Source organism: Acanthisitta chloris, unplaced genomic scaffold (genome assembly GCF_000695815.1).
Source record: "Acanthisitta chloris isolate BGI_N310 unplaced genomic scaffold, ASM69581v1 scaffold12544, whole genome shotgun sequence".
Taxonomy (NCBI): Eukaryota; Metazoa; Chordata; class Aves; order Passeriformes; family Acanthisittidae; genus Acanthisitta; species Acanthisitta chloris.
In genome coordinates, this window is record NW_008668828.1 from 32,994 (window position 1) to 50,082 (window position 17,089).

Below are 17,089 nucleotides of genomic sequence, written 5' to 3' on the forward strand. Positions count from 1 at the left end.
GTGCCAGGGCAGCACAGCAGCCACTTCTGGGGGCACAGACAGCAGGTTCAAACACTGTCAGTGTCTTGAGCATTTCTGCAAAATAATTTATGAGAGGTTTTTTGTGTGTGTGTTTTTTTCTGCAGTAATGAACTTAACTTTCTTTTGATATTTAATTTTGGAATATATTTTTTCACAAAACTGGACTCGCTGTAGTTAATGATCATGATTCTGATTTCTTTTGTAATTGTAAATTTTTTAAAGTTGTAAATAATTAGAATGTCCTTCAAAAGACCTTTACAATAAAATTCAGTTAAAACCCGACCTCGTTACATTGACTTTGGCATGTTTTGCCCTGAGAAACACCAGGCTGACGTTTCGCAACATTTTCCATGCACCTTCCCACCTTCTTCAGCCCTTTTCCCGCCTTTTTGCCCCCATTTTCCCACCCTCACGGTTCCCGCCAATTTTCCTTCCTTTTCCCGCCTGTTTTCCGCCATGTTTTCCGCCATTTTCAGCCCCATTTCCAGCCTTTTTTTGCTCCTCACAGTTCCCGCCAATTTTCGCTCCCTTTCCCGCCTTTTTTTCTGGCATGTTTTGTGCCATTTTTGCCCCCGTTTTCCCACCCCTTCTTGCCCCTCACTCTTCCTGCCAATTTTCGCTCCTTTTCCCACCTGTTTTCCGCCACATTTTCCGCCATTTTCGGCCCCGTTTCCCACCCCTTTTTGCTCCTCACAGTTCCAGCCATTTTTTGCTCCTTTTCCTGCCTTTTTTTCCGCCATGTTTTCTGCCATTTTTGGCCCCATTTCCTGCCCTTTTCTCCCCCTCCCGTTTTCCGCCTTTTTGCCCCCGTTTTCCTGCCCTTTTCGCCCCTCACTCTTCCCGCCATTTTGCTCAGTTTTCTGCCTTTTTTCAGACACACTTTCTGCCCTTTTACCCAATATTTCCCATCTTTATTTTGAAACATTTCCCCTGCCTTTCCCCCTCACGTTTCCTGCTCTGTTCCTCTCAGGTTTCCCACTCTTTTCCTCTTATGTTTGCATTGTTTGTCATACTTTTCCCCTAACATTTCTCACCCATTCCCCCTCACGTTTCCTGACATTTTTCCTTCACATTTTCTGTGGGAATGGCAGCAAAAAGAGTAGGGGAAAAATGGCAGAAAACATGAGGGGAAAAGGGCAGGAAAAGTGAGGGGGAAATGGCTGCTCCAAGTGTTCTTGTCTGTCTCAAAATCAATAGCATAAAGTCATCCATAATATGGGCAGAGTAAAGAAAGCAGCTATGGAAATGGATTGCAGTGGGACAGAGTTTCCAGAGAATTTTTAGGTCTCTGGGGTTTGTCTCTGGATTGTCTGAGCTTTGTGTGCCATGGAGACCTGTCTGTCCCAGCTAATCCCGCTCAGAGCAAAGGAGCTCTGATGTTCCATACTAAACAATACATCGCGTCCATCTTCTGTATAAATAAAAGGGAACTGTTAGCTTAGACTTTCAGTATTTTACTATGCAATACTAAACTCATCTCTCTTCCAACACAAAAGGAAAATACAGCTCGAGCGCGTCGCTCGTCAGGGACAGCACTGTACAGAAATCACTAGCCCTGGCACTGTGCCTTCCCACGCCACTGGCGTTTCAGAGAGCAAGAAGATTTCTCTCTCAGACTGCCCAGACCCGCTCACAGCCATTCCCAGGCCCCAGCGTAAGAAAACAGTCAAGATTATATGAATAAAATAGATACACTGGAAATTGGGTAAAGCTTTACAAGAATTTCCCCACATGTCCAAGATAATTTCCTTTATCGAAGGCTCAATGGTGACACCTCTGCCAGAGCGACATGTTTTACACCAGAGTGTGCCCAGAGAAAATGCAAACCAAAAAAGCACCACTGAAGAAACACTCACGGAGAGACAGCAGCTCCTCGGGGCCACTCGGATCCGGAGGTAACGTCTCGAGAACACTATTGCCACAGAGAGCTGGCACAGAAGACCATCTTGACATCCCCGTCCCACGGCCGTTGTGCCATGGCTCCCAGTCCGCGGCCCCAGCGCAGGGTGGGACGCAGCCCATGGGCTCCAGGGAGGCTGAGGGTGCCAAGCGCCACGGCCTGGGCAGCTCCAGCCATGGGGCAGAACCCGAAGCTGTCCTGCCCCAGAGCCTGTGCTCAGGCCCTGTGAGCACACTGGTGTGTAACTGGGACTGGGAACTTGGATACCTCCAGTTTTCCCTCTTTTGTTTGTAATAATCAAGTAAGATATTGTTACATTCCATTCATATACTGCCATTTATAATATTGATAGATAATAGTAAGATACACATAGATAAGAACTAGGATACTCTTCATGGCCTCTATTTTCTGCTGTATGTAACAAAAACAGACAAACTCAAAAGAATTAAAACAACTGCTGGTGTTTCCGGTTTCCTAAGAGATGCAGGACCAAACCCTGAGCAGCTGCTCTGTGCTGTGGTTGTGAAAGCTCTGTGCCAGCACCGCGCGGTGTCGGCGCATGAGTGGGGATCAAAAACCTGTCACCAAACCCCATGCAGCAGCACACCCTAAATGAGTGTCTGGGTTTCAAGACAGGAAAAACAGAGCCTGAAGGATTAACTCAGTGCAGCCCACGACTCAGGTTCATTTGCTGCACTTTGCCTGTGAAAATAAAACATGGTGTTTCTGTGTGTAGTGCCAGAAGTGATGGCCATTCCCACAGACCCCAGGGAATCCCAGCAGTGGGCTGTGTTGTGGCCTGCTGGGCTAAGGACTGCAAATACAGGGAAGGAGTAACTTCTGCATCAGTAGTGCTGTCTGAAAAGCTGTGTGGAAAACCCAACCCAACCCAGCCCCTCACGCTTTGGTCAGTGCAGGAATCCCGGGTTTAGTGGCAGGGAGTGAGGGAGCAGTGACAACAGGCACTCTGACCTCTGGGCAGGAAGCTCTCGTGTGTGAGTTGCAGCTCAGTGATGGTCCTGCAGCTGTCCTGGCGCAGCCTTCCATAAAAGAAATGCTTGGTCTTATGCTGGCTCAAAAAACCCAAAAAAAGCCCCTCTGTCATTTCCAAAGGGACACCAAGGCCATCGTGTGTGTCACTCAAAGGTTTCCCATCGCTTTCTGAGCTGTTCCACCTTACCTGGCGTGGGTGACACGTCCTGCTTTGTCTTATTTAACAGGTCTTCAAATGGATCTTTTGTCTCCTCAGATTTTGAGGACAGTAACACTGACTCCAGGCCCTTGGCTGGCCTGGCAGGGAGCAAAGGGGGCTCACTGGCCAGGAGAGCTAGTGCCTGTTTGGGATCTACCTTCGTGCCAGACTGGCCCACCGGTAACGTTCGGGGTTTGGAAGGACCACTCAGACACACTGGCTGCAGGGAGCTGGGTGGAGAAGGGCTGTGGCTCTGCAGGAGCAAGGAGCCAGCTGCTGGCACAGCTGGAGCCTGGCTGAACAGGTTTGGCATGGACAGTGTTGAAATGTTTGGTTGAGGTCTCTGTGGCGGGTAGAAGCTAGAACTGGGTGTTATGAAGCTGGAGCTGTATGCATGACCTAAGGAGGGGGCGAAGGAGCCCCTCGGGGGCCTGACTAGGGACACTGGAAGGGTTCCTGGCAGTGTCTGGATGAATGGATTAGGGGATGGCTGTAGAAAAGGTGTTTGAGCTGGGGAAGGATAGCCAAGGGGCTGAGCAAATGGTGCAGCTGGAGGAGGCACAAAGTCACTCGCCAGTGCCCCAAAGGCAGCTGCAGGAGGAGGAGTGGCTGAGCCCTGCAGGCTGTGGGGCTCTTGCTGGGGGCCACTGCCCTGCCAGCTGGCTGTTTTCAGGGGGTCCAGGAGACTGAGAAGGTAGTCACTTTCATTACCTGTACCTTCTGCCTTCACCTTGACAGGCTGCAGCATCTGAGCAGAGCTGGCAGTGCTGGCCAACAGCTGAGACGGACGAGAGCAGTAATTTACAGACTGCTGGGTGTCAGGGTCTAAGGACACGCTACTCACTCCAAAGGGCTCTGGGATAAGATCTGAACCCAAATGGCTGCGCCCGTGAGCAGTGAGGATTTCTGCTGACCCAGCCGGAGTCTGGTGCTTGGCAGCCCTGGGTGCTGGTGGGGGGGGCACTATCCCCAGTTCTGGAGTCTTTCTTCCCTGTGGCCTAGGAATGGTGATGTTCCCTTGAATGGCAGGATTCGATTCATCCTTTTCTGCAGGAGCCAGACCACTGTCCCTGCTCTGGGGTCTCCTGCTGACTGAGGCCATGTTTCCCAGGGCGGTCAAGGGCCTTTCCGGTGAGCTTTGGGAATACTTGGTGGGAATAGCCATATCATCATGGCCCATACTCCACAGCTTGTTGTAAGGGTGGGACAGCCTCATGGCTGGCACAATCCTGTTCCTCTCGGACACGCCAAGATCCATTCTCTGCAAGAAAGCATAAAAACTGTTAACTTTAACTGATCTCACAACACAGAGCAGGAAGCGAGGACATGATTCAGTATTATTATAAGGTAGAAATTATGCTCTCTTCTTTCATGTCACATGAAGATCTCAGAGTCTGTTTTAGTTTGGCACCTTCTCAACTGAATATGTTCAGTGAAGTCCTTCACAAGGAATTCCTCTTCTCCAATCTAGACTGTTCAAAGCTCAGACCAAAATGGCCAGATTAAAAGACAAAAAAGTTTGGAGGGGGCCTGAAAATTCCCAGCTATTCATTCTCACTGCTGACCATCAGCTTTGGAGAGAACTCTGTGTGACAGTCACTGGGCAAAACACATTCTGAGGAACAGGCAAACATTCCCTCCTTCAGAAGCAAAGGCTTTAGAGGAAAAAGTTTCTTACAGCGGAGTCCCATTTCAGCCATTTCTTAATTCAGAAATTGAGCAACCCCCCGGAAAAAGGATTATTTACTTATTATTGGTGTGTGCCCAATAATCTGCAAAAGCTCCACAGAGAATGGGGGAAGGAATGAGGGAAGGCTCCAGCCCCAGCACACACGAAACCCCAGACCTGGTACTCAAAGGTGCATCGCTGCTCTGCCTCCTCCTTGGGCGTCCGCAGGTCCTCCAGGCTCTTGGCTTGGCTGAGAGGCTGAGGCTGAGCTTCCACTTCCAGGCTGGGGAAGATGTCTTCCAGGAGGTTGATTTCCACAGCCTTGCTGGAGATCAGAGGGCTGGGGGGCAGTGGCTCTTTCTGTTTTTCAGGACTCCCTGCCTCCTCCCCATCCGCACTGTCTGATTCCTTCAGGGCCCTGTAGGGCTGAGGCCTGGGACAAATAAAAAAATCACATTACCAATTACCATCTTTCTAATTTATTTTTTAAACAAGTATTTCCTAAGGGGTTGGATGAGTTACAAAAAGCTTCTGGGTGGCAAATAGAGCCCAGAGAACCTCGTGCAGGGCAGGTGTGTAGGCAGAGAGACATGCAGAGAGGACCTGACACTGAGGGTGTTCAGAAGAGGTGGGAAGTGCTCAGAGGGAAGTTGTGGCCATGCAGGTACAGCCAGGCTGAGCAGGGATAACGGGACCACGCTCCACCCGCTCACACAGGACATCAGGGCTGTGCTGTGCCTCGTGTCTGCAGGCACTTCCATTCTCCTGCTTTGAGCTAACTCAGCACTGAACATAATTCAGTGTATTTCTGCAATAATTGGGAACACTGTGCAGAGTTCCAATGATTACACTGGTGTCATCTTATCAAGAAACACCACAATCCATTATGGAGACACCTCCACATCCCCAGCCAAGGCTGAGTTAGCAGGATGCTTCCCTTGCACATACCTCAGCAAAAAAAATGAACCCGGCACATTTGCATATTGGTGTGTACAGCAGCACGATGTGCATCCAATTAATACCATGAGTGCCACACACGGCTGTGGTGACTGGCACTTGACTGGCAGCCAGTTGTACTGTGGCATTTCAACAAGCTTTCAATTAAATGAAAATATTTGTGAGACCTGCAAAAACAGCTACTGTGGAATAACCCTGCTCCTCTTCCCAGATTTCATTGTAATACATATATATCATGCAAATTCACGAGCAGCCCAGCTTGCCTCACTCACCAACACACAGGGAGCAGGTACTCAGCTAACGACATGGGTGTGACACTGCAGCTACAAGGCAGACAGTGATGGTACATGTCCTTAACAAGGAGTCTCACAAATATTGGTCATGTCCTTCGTCTCACCTCAAGTGTGATCAGCACTAGATCACAGTGCAACCCCCCCGAGGAATATTCTGCAAACAAACTGTCCTTCGTCACCCCAAACACCTGTGGAGGAACATTTTTCTGGCCCTTTACTACTGAACCTACTGACACTGGAAAAGGCTGATAACCACACTGAACCAAGGACAACCCCAAGTCACAGTATCACTGCACAAGGAAGAACGGCTGAAGGTTTGGACAGGAGCACAACCAGCACGTTGGAACAAAGGACAAATGGAAAGGTGACACCCCACAGAGCTCCAGTCGATGTAAGACCATAAGCTGTGTGTTGCTGCAGTGATTCATGCAGGAAGATGCTTTTGCATGCTGCTCAACACAAAACAAACAAGCAGGAGAAATGCTGGACGTTCACCAAGCACCATACAGAGACCACAGAGACATTTCCAACAGGTGCAGGCACCCTGACCAAGGCAAACCCACTGCCCAAAGCCAGCATGAACACAGCCAAGAGTAAAAGATAGACCATTCGAAAGGAGCAGAGAAGAAAAAGTTTTCAGAGAAGCCAGAGACAGGATCCTCTTCCTCCTGAAATTCATCATCAGAAGAGTCCTCAGAGAGGAAGACTGTATAGTGTCGCATGGGCTTTACGAGGCTGGGGAACAGGAAGAGAAAAGGAAGTTATCGAGTGGTCACAATCACAGCTCCCCAGGAGAACACCAAGAGACCTGGAGGCTCCAATTCATCCTGAAGGTGACTGACTGCACCACAAAGAGCTCAGCAGGGAATGGTGAGCTTTGCTTCCCAGGCAGAAACACAACTCTTCTAACAACATCAGCATGCTGTCAGGTTGGGAAGATACTTTTTTTGAAGTTAGATACAGATGTCTTTGTGACTTCGGAGAGCAAATCACCATTTACCATGATTCCAGAAAATCTAAAATGATGTCCATAAATCCAGAGTGACACTGATACCCTAAATGTTTGGTGGCTGCATAGAGCAGCTGCCGTGGTGCAGCTCCCTACAGCACTGCTCGGGTACCCGTTTGCCTCCAGACTGCACCACATCCCAGCACAATGTGTCTGTGTGCAACTAAACAAACGTGACCGAACTCTGAGAAATGGGATGGGTCATGTTGGCCAAATCATCAGCTGCACTGTGGTACAAATGCTATTAACTACAGAGCCAGTTACCATGCCCTGGTTTGGTTGTGTCCCAATATCCTTAAATGCAGGTGGGACCAGAAAAAACCAAGCCCTTGAGTGTGGCTGCTGCTGTGCTCTCAAGAGATTTGGGTCCAAGACAAGGCGTGAACAATCTAAAATTGTCCAGGTCTAAATTTTTTATTAGCTGGAGGCAGCAGAATCCCTCATTAGCCCAGCTCGGGAGCTCTCCCGCGGCTGCCGCTCGCCCTGGCAGATCTCTGGCACCACGAGCTGTCTGAGCAGCAGGGCAGGGCGCGCTCGGCACGGCGCGGCCAGGAGAGGGAGAGGGAACGGGGCAGGAGAGGGACGTGTCCGTCACCGCCACCATCCCCATCATCTCCACACGGCTGCGCCGGCTCCTGCCTCCCTCATCTCGGCGCCGAGTTACCATGCAGATGACTTGCTGATCTCTTTCTAATGTTTAGTTTAACATGTCTGCGGTTAGCACCGGCATGTGACAGTGCTGACAGCCGCGCTGTTCCCTTTTAAATATCATGTCAGAGCACGGCGCAGGATGCGCTCCACGGCGCCGGCACCGCCGCGGCGCCGGGCTCCCATTTAATGAGGAAGATCTGCATCTCGGGAGCTTTTTTCATGTGTCAGGATGCATGGACAAATCAGCAGCACATCACGCTGGCCAAAAATGAAATGCTGACAAATGTAGATATTTCAAATTTAATTGACACCTAAATGTACTTGAGATGGGGAAAAAATATATATATACAGAAAATGGGAGTGCAGGAGATGGGAATTAATAAGGAGAATTCTGTAGTAATTTTTAAAGATATTTTGGTTATGAGAAAATTAAATTTGTGTGTTTTATCACTGTGTTGCTTTTTTCCTCAGTATAGAGATTATAGCACAAAGGAGTGTATGGACCTGTCATTATTCTCCTAAAAACAGCTCCCAAAATTTGAGGGAGAATTATTTTTTACTGGTACAGTTTTTTACAGAACAGTTATACAGGAGCTCTAGGGAATTAGGGAATCTGTCCCTCTTAGACAGTAAAATGCAGAGAATGAGAGATTTGGATGCCTTTCTTGCTGGGATGAAATAGGAGAGTTGGGACTGAGGGGATTACCTGGGAACTCTTCCATCTGAACACAGACCTACCACTGGAATTCCTTCCTGCAGACCGGGAACTCTCAGTATCAAAGCTCCGGGCAAACCTTCCCCACACCCAACCCTCCGAGGGCCTGGCTGCACCTGATTTCCTGAGCTCCAGGAGCCTGTATCAGCCAGCACAGCCCTCACACCCACTCCATCCCGATCCAGGCTGATGGCCACGCAGGCACTGCAGCCCATTGCCACGGGATGCCAGGGACGAGCCCTCCACGCCTCGTGCAGGGCCATAACGACCCGCGGAGCCCCTGACACGCTGCTAATTGTGAGCCCTGCCCTCTGATTGCCTATGTTCATTTCCTCCCACTCCACATGCCCCGAGCCAGCGAGAAGACAGATCCTAGAGCGCTCGGGAAGCCTATTCCACGTTTAATAGGAAACCTTGCTGTGGTGTAAAAGGGAGCTCTCAAAAAACTGTTAAAAATGCAACACCTGATTTCTGTGAACGACTAATTTGTGTTCCAGGGGCACATCCCACACATCCAGGGTTGCCCCAGGTGGTAATCCAGCATTTCCTCAGCTCTCGTTTGCCAATTATTGTTGTATTCTAACTAAATAGGCTTTAAAAATAATAAATTTTAGATTTGATGTCAATTTTTTCAGAATCATAAGCATCACATATTTTGAATTCTTGATAAAATTGTAAAAAATAAACTCTATTGAAATGGAAAAAATGAATCACTGCTAATTTTGACTCTTCTAAACACACTGGTTTAACAACAGACATGAGCCATGATCTTGGGTGTTCTTTGCAGTCACTGCTGCTGCCCCTCTGTGCTTAATGGAACATTGACTAGAAAATGAGCACAGACACCCCCAAAATAAGGTTTTTCTTTCATATGTATTAAAAAATTCACTCATGTAACTGAAGAGATAAATTTCCTAACTTCCATCACTACCAGGTAACATGAATGAAAATATATATTGTAGTGCTTTTACTCATTCTGGTGTTATCCAAGAGAGAGGAAACAGTGTGAATTTTTCAAAGAGACAACACCTGGCTTTATGTCTCCATTTCAGAACACTTATAGGATGATGATTTCTTACTGGGACAGAAAAAAGAAAGTTTGTGGAAGATGTAATGAAAATCCTCCCTTTAATTACTATTTTAATTTCACACAGCACTTTGATATAAATAGTAAGGACAAAGGTCAGGACTGCTGAGCCATTATCCATTTCAAAGCATTTACCCCAAGTTAGTTCTCAGGTAACTCACTCAGTTGAGCTGTATTCAAGTACAAGGTCAGACATTTCCTCCCCTGTACATCCAAAATCCCAGCTGTGGTGTCAGTCCCACCACTGCTGCATGGTGTGTCCTGCCTCTCCCACTGCCCCAGCTTGTCCCTACTAAGCCACTGCAACCACCACCTCACAGGAGATGTAGGTGAGGGCAATACTCTGCAATTAACCATCTAGAGCTTGTGATGTCAAACTTTGCTTTGCCACCTGAAGCTGCTGACAGGAAAGAATGAAAACACACCAGACCCTGCTGTGACTCTGCATTTAGCTGGAGATACTGAAATACCTTCAATAAGCGTCAATATAAATATTGAAGCACCAGGAAAAGACCGTAACTCCCACGTATAGCAAGTGTCAGTGCCATTCCCAACGCTACCTGGTTTTCTTCCACATTTAAAAGTTGGAAAAATCCATCAGTAAAGTGCTCATAAAGAAAAATATGTCAGTTTATAGATACAAAGCATCTTCACTATCTTTTGTAGGTTATTGGCAATAATTTTCACCACAAAATGTTTTGTGAAAGCAGCTGAAATGTACAGACTCACTAAAATTAACAGCGATAAACTAAAACCAAATAAAAGAAATGTAATTTAATATATTTCTAGCATTGGCATAAACATCATGTTTATCATTCATGTTTATGTTGATTTCTGGTCTGGTAGTGGCAGGAATTGAAGACACAAGTTAGCAGTGAGCCACAGAAACGTCAGCAGCTTTGGAACCCCAACATGCAGAATCCTCCATATAAACACACATAAATGGTAAATTGATTCACTTATCCTCCACCTACACTCAGCAAGTTTAAACGCATCAGATTAAATACTAAGAAAATGCTTTTAGTTTCAAAATCCCTATAACCCTCAGTGAGGGCCAGCACGAGCCCTGTGCAGGATCTGTGTCTGCTCACAAGAGGGCAACCTAACCCCACCGCAAACGGACGAGCAATCCTGTGCAGCGGCAGTGACCACTCAGCTCAGGGAAAAGCCAGAGGATCTCCCCACCCTGGAGTGCCTGGGAAAAAGCTATCCATGCACTCCGCTTTGGGGGGCAGAGGAGACACCCAACCAAAAGGCACAGTTCCCACATTCTGAGCCGAGAGGCAGAACCTGCTTGCCTGGACCCTTCAGAAGTGCACTAATGCCAGGCTGTATCCAGCCAGAACTCGGTGCTCTTGGATCTTTGTACTTGTGAACAGTTGCTGTAGCTACAGTCAGAAGAACTCAAATACATACTGATGCAGCCTCCACATGTCACACACAGTAGTGTCCTTGGGCTGTGCTGGCAAGTTCAGTACATCCCTCCTCTGTTCAGGGCTTCACTTGATGGCCCTATTGCCATCTCCACTGTGGCACCACCTTAGGAACCTGCAGCAACACAGACTATTTTCTTCTTTGTAACAAGTCCTTGAATATGGGACATCAGTGGAACTACCTAAAAAAACTCTCCAAGGTAACAACATACTGCTCATGTGCACAGGAGAGATGTTGAGAACCAACACATTTTGTACAGGAGCAGTTGGCTGCAGCAGCACAACCGATTCAGAACTTTACCCCTTCACTGTTGAAGCTAGAGGAGATAACTTTGCTGGTACTATGCAAGACAAACCCTCAGCACAGAGCTCATACAGCCCTCTGTTAGTGCACTCTACCATCACACACAGCCTGAGTGCCAGCACCTCAAAACAAACAGGTCTGTACCTCCAGGTAAAGCCTGGCAAGAACAGTGCAGGGATGGGGCTGACAGAGAAAAAGTGCAAAACAACACGGAAATGAGCAAACCTCCAAAACCTGACAACTATCTCTGCTCAGGCTGATCAGCTTTTGTCTAACCCGGCCAACCAGAATTTTACAACAAGCAAACTTTGGTTTCTTGCTTTTTCCACCTCCTCTAAAATGTTCCAAAAGTTAAAAAAGTCAACTGTTTAGTTATTTAAAAAGAACTATGATCTGTAGTATTTTTAACATCTCCTTTGGCTAACTCCAGTTCTGAACACTGTTTGCTGACACATCTAGAGAGAAGCAGAGCAGCATGGTACTCACTGTTCTGGGCTGGGAACTGAAGTCCTCCGTCCCTCCACACCAATGTTGCTCTTGGGTCTCTTAACAACATGAGGTCTTGGTGGCCGAACCTGTTACATACACAGAGACACCTCATCAGTTACTCCAGGGATCAGTTACTAAAGGGATCTTCCATTCTGCATGGCTTTATTTTCTGTGACACAACAATAAATACAGATATAGAAAAGACATGTAGTATGAATACAAATTGCAGGGACCCACAACTGGGGCTAGAAGTCTGAGGAAAGATCCCCTGAATGTGAGCTTCCCCTTGTACAGTTAGTGGAGAGTACAAAGCTGTTAACTCCTGTGTGTTGTTCCATACTGTACAGGACAGTAGAGCTCAGCTCTGACACCATGATCCTCCTGTCCTCTTGCTCCCAGGAATCCAGCTTCTCAGGTGAGCTCTTCTGTGTAAGGGAGCACTGGAAAATTTGTACTTAGCACACATGTTTTAACATGAAAAACTTCGCTCATTCTTCATTAAGAATTTACTTCCTTTCAGCAGCTGAACACAAACCCTCCTCAGAGTTATCATCATTGCCACCCTGAAGTTATGTTAGTTTATCTTTTGTGGTCTGCAATAAAACCCAAAGCTTTTCTGTGGAACATGCTGTTGCTGCCAATCCAATTTCAAACACATGTCCATCACCTTCTAATGGTCAGAAATCAAGCTGAATTTGCTGATGCGCTCCACAAACAAACAAGCTTTATTTCAAGGGAAGGAATAAGCACTTGTGATTGCTACATGGGCAAAGTTTGTGCATGTGGCTGCCCACACTGGTGAGTAATGCTGCTGCTGAACTTATCCTTGGGAGTCAAATGTGGGAATCTGCGGCATCAGGGTCAGGCTGTACAAACCAGCTTCCCCTGCTCAGTTGTGAAAGCACAACTTTACCTGAAATGCAGTGAGATCCGTTGGCTTAGCTACATGCTATTCCCAACAGAAATCCCCAAACCCTCAAGAACAGCTGGGAATACAACTCAGCTCCTGACTTCCCAGAGCTTGTGCTCCCCTAAGGGCCTATGGCCTCAGCAGTCTGGGATGACTTAGGAATTTTTGTTGGGGGAGCTGTTTTGGGTTTTGGCTTTTCCCTTTTTCTTTGCCAGGCACATAAAGCTCAAATTTTCCTGCCAGGAACAAGGCACTGAATTGTGTGCAGTACTTCCGCCCTCCACACCAGTATGCAGACGATAGCAGCATTATTGTATTGTATTGAATTTTCATTTCAAAGGAGATGGTGCACAGCAGATATGATGAAGAAATCCAGGGCTGTATCGCCACTATTTCTTAGGAAAAAGGGCTTATGAAAAGGTCAGATGTTAAGGTCTTGGAGATCAGTCCCCACACAAGGCTGCTCCTCTCTACAATAAAGACGGCTTAAGAATGTGAATTTATGGCAGGAATGGAAGGATTAAGTTTGTGGCAACTTCGACTGAACTTGCAACGTAGTGAAACATGGGGAAAAGAACAACAGAGCTAATTAGAGGAGCTGAGCTGTCAGAGCGCAGCAGAATGGCTCGGTGCCAACAAACAAAAGGAATGGGCTGGCAATCAGCAGGATCGATGAAGAATACTGCTTCATTAGGGCTGATAAAACAGAGAGAGAGACCGGCAGAGAGCGAGTGTGGAGGGGGAGAGAGGCAAGAGGAACGGGGGGAGAGGAGTGCACGAAGGAAAAGAGGAAAGGAGAGGAAGAAAGCAACGCTGTTTAATTAAATAGGGGCTGGAGGATGATGGGCAAAGCTGCTTGTCATCATGCTGGGAACACTTTCACCTTTTGGGTGCTGCCCTGGGGGAGTGCTGGTGAGGAGGGAGAGGGGTGAGAGTTTGGGATGGCTCCAGGGGGCCACCAGCCCAGTGCAGCGCGGGGTGACATGCTCAGTGGGATTTAGAGCATTGTTCAGGGTGAACTGCAGGGAAGAGCCAGGAATCAAGTCCGTTCCTTGCTGGATTTTGAGCCTTACGCAGCCAAACAGGCAAGGTTAAATGCTTATCAAATGCAAAAGTCACAAAGACATCCAATTACGTGAGCACACAGCCAAAAGAACAAAGGTAAACTTCCAGGACAGAAGGGCTGAATGTGCTTATTATTGTCCCCATCAACTTTATGCATAATTATTATATTTTAACTTTTTCTAATTGAATGAAGTTTCCAAACAGCCACTTTGAATCCAAACAGATCTCCATTAATTGTAAGCAATAACCTTCTCTCTTTCATAATACCACCACAACTCATTTCCAAACCAGCAGAATGCAAAGAACATCTCTGTTCTGCTGCCTTGACCTTTCTTTGGTCTGTGTTTTTGGCTCTATTATTAGCAGTGACTCATATTGCAAGCACTAGTGCCCGTGGACTCCTCCTCACAGCAGCATTTCTCAGGAATCCTGGTGTTATGTGGCCCTGGCTGGAAGAGCAGAGGGACCTGGTCTCCTCCTTCCGTGTACAAGGCCAGATAAATTCTGTGCTGATACCCACCTCTGGAATAGCTGCCAAGACTGAGAGAGGGAAAAATCAGCCTGCGCAAAGTATTATTTACACACATAGAAATGTGTTTCAACTATTAAAAGCCAAATAACAGTTCTGAACAACAACAAATTTATGTATATTTGGTACAAGCATATTTTTGGGAGTGATTATAATCATTTACATTTATCTTGAATTTCCTCTTGATGAATGAAGCCTTTCTGTTCCACTTATTGACACAGCTAGATGAATACAACAGGAGCTTTCATTATTACATTTCCAACCTTTTATCAATCACGTTGGGAGCAAAGACAGTTGAACCAAACACATTACAGTGAGGACTATTAATGCACTACAAAGATTAAACAGCCTTAGCAAGACTTCCATGTAATAAATGACTCCAATTGAACAACACTGTTCAGCAACTTTGGTAAGGAATCACCCCATACCCTCAGTGCACCTGCCAAACATGGAACTCGAGGGCACTGCAGGAACCCCATGGCACATGGAGAGTCTGATCCTAGTGTGACACATCTGGGAGGGTCTCCCATGCCACTTACATTTAAGAGAACACATATAAGCGTAGTCAATGCTATTTTTTAAACACATAAAACAGAAATCTTCAGAGCAAAAATCCATAAAAATTACTCTGTTAGGCTAAACACCCAGAGTTAGAAAGAGGGAGGAGAAGAAACTCATGCTATTGAAATGTAACACAGGAACATGCACCAGAGATCAAAAGTTAAAACACACACCCAAGTGCACTTGTTAACCAGTTACCTGCTCATCCAAAACACATTCTAACAAGTTTTAGCAAGATTAGATTTGAAAACTTGCATCTCTCTCTTTCTTATGCACATCTGTGTACATGTAAGGAAGCAAGAAGCAAGGTGCATTTGCCTTCTGGGGGAATTATACTGATAAAGCTGAAGTCCTGAAGAGACATAAACATCTTCCAAGGCTGTTGCAAAACCCAACAGCCCTCCTAATCTCACACCCTTGCCTGTGCTATTAGAAAAGTAAAAATCTGATGCAGATCCAGCAGTGTCTCCATTTTTAAAGCCAACCAATATGACTGTCCTACAGCTAGTGTTTTTGGGGAAAAACTGCTGAGATAAGGTGTCCCTGCCCAGCACAGTACAGGTACTGCATGGCCAGTAATTTCTGTGGAGTTCTGTGGCAGAGTCCCTGCCCCTGGCCAACCTGCTGTGCCTATGTTTTATAGTATGTGATTACCCAGTGTGTATACATCATCCACAACGGGGTACAATGTTCTACCGCCCACATACTGACCTCACTTAATTCAAGTGCAATCCCACATCTGGCACATGGAGAAGAATTAAGCATCCCAAATTAATTTAAAGTCAACTTGCAGAGAATAAATCTTTCCAGACTTCTGCTTCCCATGGTATTTGAGTTCAGTGCAAGTCTTCAAACGCTCACTGGCTAAAAACTTCTGCCAGCCAGGCAGGGCTTGTTGCGTAAGAGATCACCGCAAGAGTCACACCAGACGTTGCCAGAGCAGCACCAGTTACCTGCAGAGCTGCCGAGAGCTGCAGGGCTCGTCAGAGAAAAGCAGAACAACCACGGGTCCCAGGGCTGTGCCACAGCAGAGAGAAGGGAGTTTAGGAGCATAATTCACACAGGGCTTTTGTGCACAGTTCGACAACTCAAACTACCAAGGTTTAGTAATGCTACTAGGAGCGTAACTCAGGCAGTGTTAAGCTGTGGCAGTGGAGCAAACCCCCAGCTACTCACGGGCCTGGATGAGCGCTGGATCTTTGGGGGCGGCGGCCGAGGCGGACGGAGTCTGTGCTGCTGCAGCAAAGTGGAAACTAAATTAAAGTCACCTACATGGAAACACCTCTGATTCGTGGCAAAAGCAGTGAGAGCAGATGACAGCATGTGGTTTACCTTCATACTCACCTCACAAAATGTCGTTTTTCTTACTTTGTTTTTCCAAACTGGTGAGAATCTCATGACCCATGATGTGCCACACTAACACAGGTACCTGCGTGTGCCTGCTGGCCCGGGCTGAACATAGCTTCTGTCACACCAAAGGCAGCAGGAGCAGCACTCCAGCCAGCCAGCCAGCCCAAACTTACTGAGACAACAAAGATGCTCAAGGTGAATTCCTGGACCTCAAGGTCCAAGTGTTCCAGACTACATTGATGCAAATGGAGAGCAGGACACCCAAAAATGCTTTCGCTAAAATCTCAAGAACGGCTTTAGTGCTTGTGAAAACTTATGGGAAAGGCCTCAAAACAGGCATTTAGAAGGATGGGAAAAACTCTGAGATAGTTACACTTCTCACACACTTAAAGGTGAGCACCTGTTCGGATCCTGTCCTGGATCAAGGGTTAAATACAATGCCTGGAGCCAAGTATGTGTCGTTGTTTTAAAGACAAGTAAAAGCCCCATCACCACCAGTTCTAAAAAAGTCGTAACAGTGCACCAAGATACCTATTTGTGCCTCCCATTTTTTAAACTAGCAGTTGGCCAACTCATTGCTTTGTAACAGCACTGGAGCCATTCCAATCCAGTTGCTTTGGATGGAGCCAGCAGCAGGACTCCTCACAGATGGCATCTTAAGGTACAGGCTGTTAGACAAGGAATCCACTGACAATTAACGTGATTCTAAATAAACCCAACTTTGATACTGCGAACAAGATCACAGGTCATGTTGTTTCTGTGGCAGCCTGCCATGTGTTAGCACTCGGAGAGAGAAGCAGAGCCCAGGTGAGGAGAGGAGCGACAAAGGCAGGCCAGGCCCTTCGGAGCCCAGGAGAGACAGGCCCAGGACCTCCCAGCGAGACGGTCCATACACTGATCACAGTCCCTGCAAGGACATACACAACTGAACTGCACTCACACACCTGTAGGGAA

The 17,089-nt window shown here is 47.0% G+C and overlaps 1 protein-coding gene across 1 annotated transcript in view; it reads right to left on the reverse strand.

Moving 5' to 3' along the window:
- Positions 1 to 3,057: 3,057 nt before the first annotated feature.
- Positions 3,058 to 17,089, reverse strand: part of LOC103800710 (DENN domain-containing protein 1A-like) — a gene marked incomplete at its 5' end in the record, with an annotated part of 55,107 nt that continues 41,075 nt past the window's right edge. The window contains 6 exons of the mRNA XM_009073094.1: positions 3,058 to 3,366; positions 3,958 to 4,374; positions 4,960 to 5,215; positions 6,639 to 6,767; positions 11,718 to 11,806; positions 15,962 to 16,021. Of these exons, the coding sequence (XP_009071342.1) occupies positions 3,058 to 3,366; positions 3,958 to 4,374; positions 4,960 to 5,215; positions 6,639 to 6,767; positions 11,718 to 11,806; positions 15,962 to 16,021 (1,260 nt within the window). The remainder of the gene's footprint in view (positions 3,367 to 3,957; positions 4,375 to 4,959; positions 5,216 to 6,638; positions 6,768 to 11,717; positions 11,807 to 15,961; positions 16,022 to 17,089) is intronic.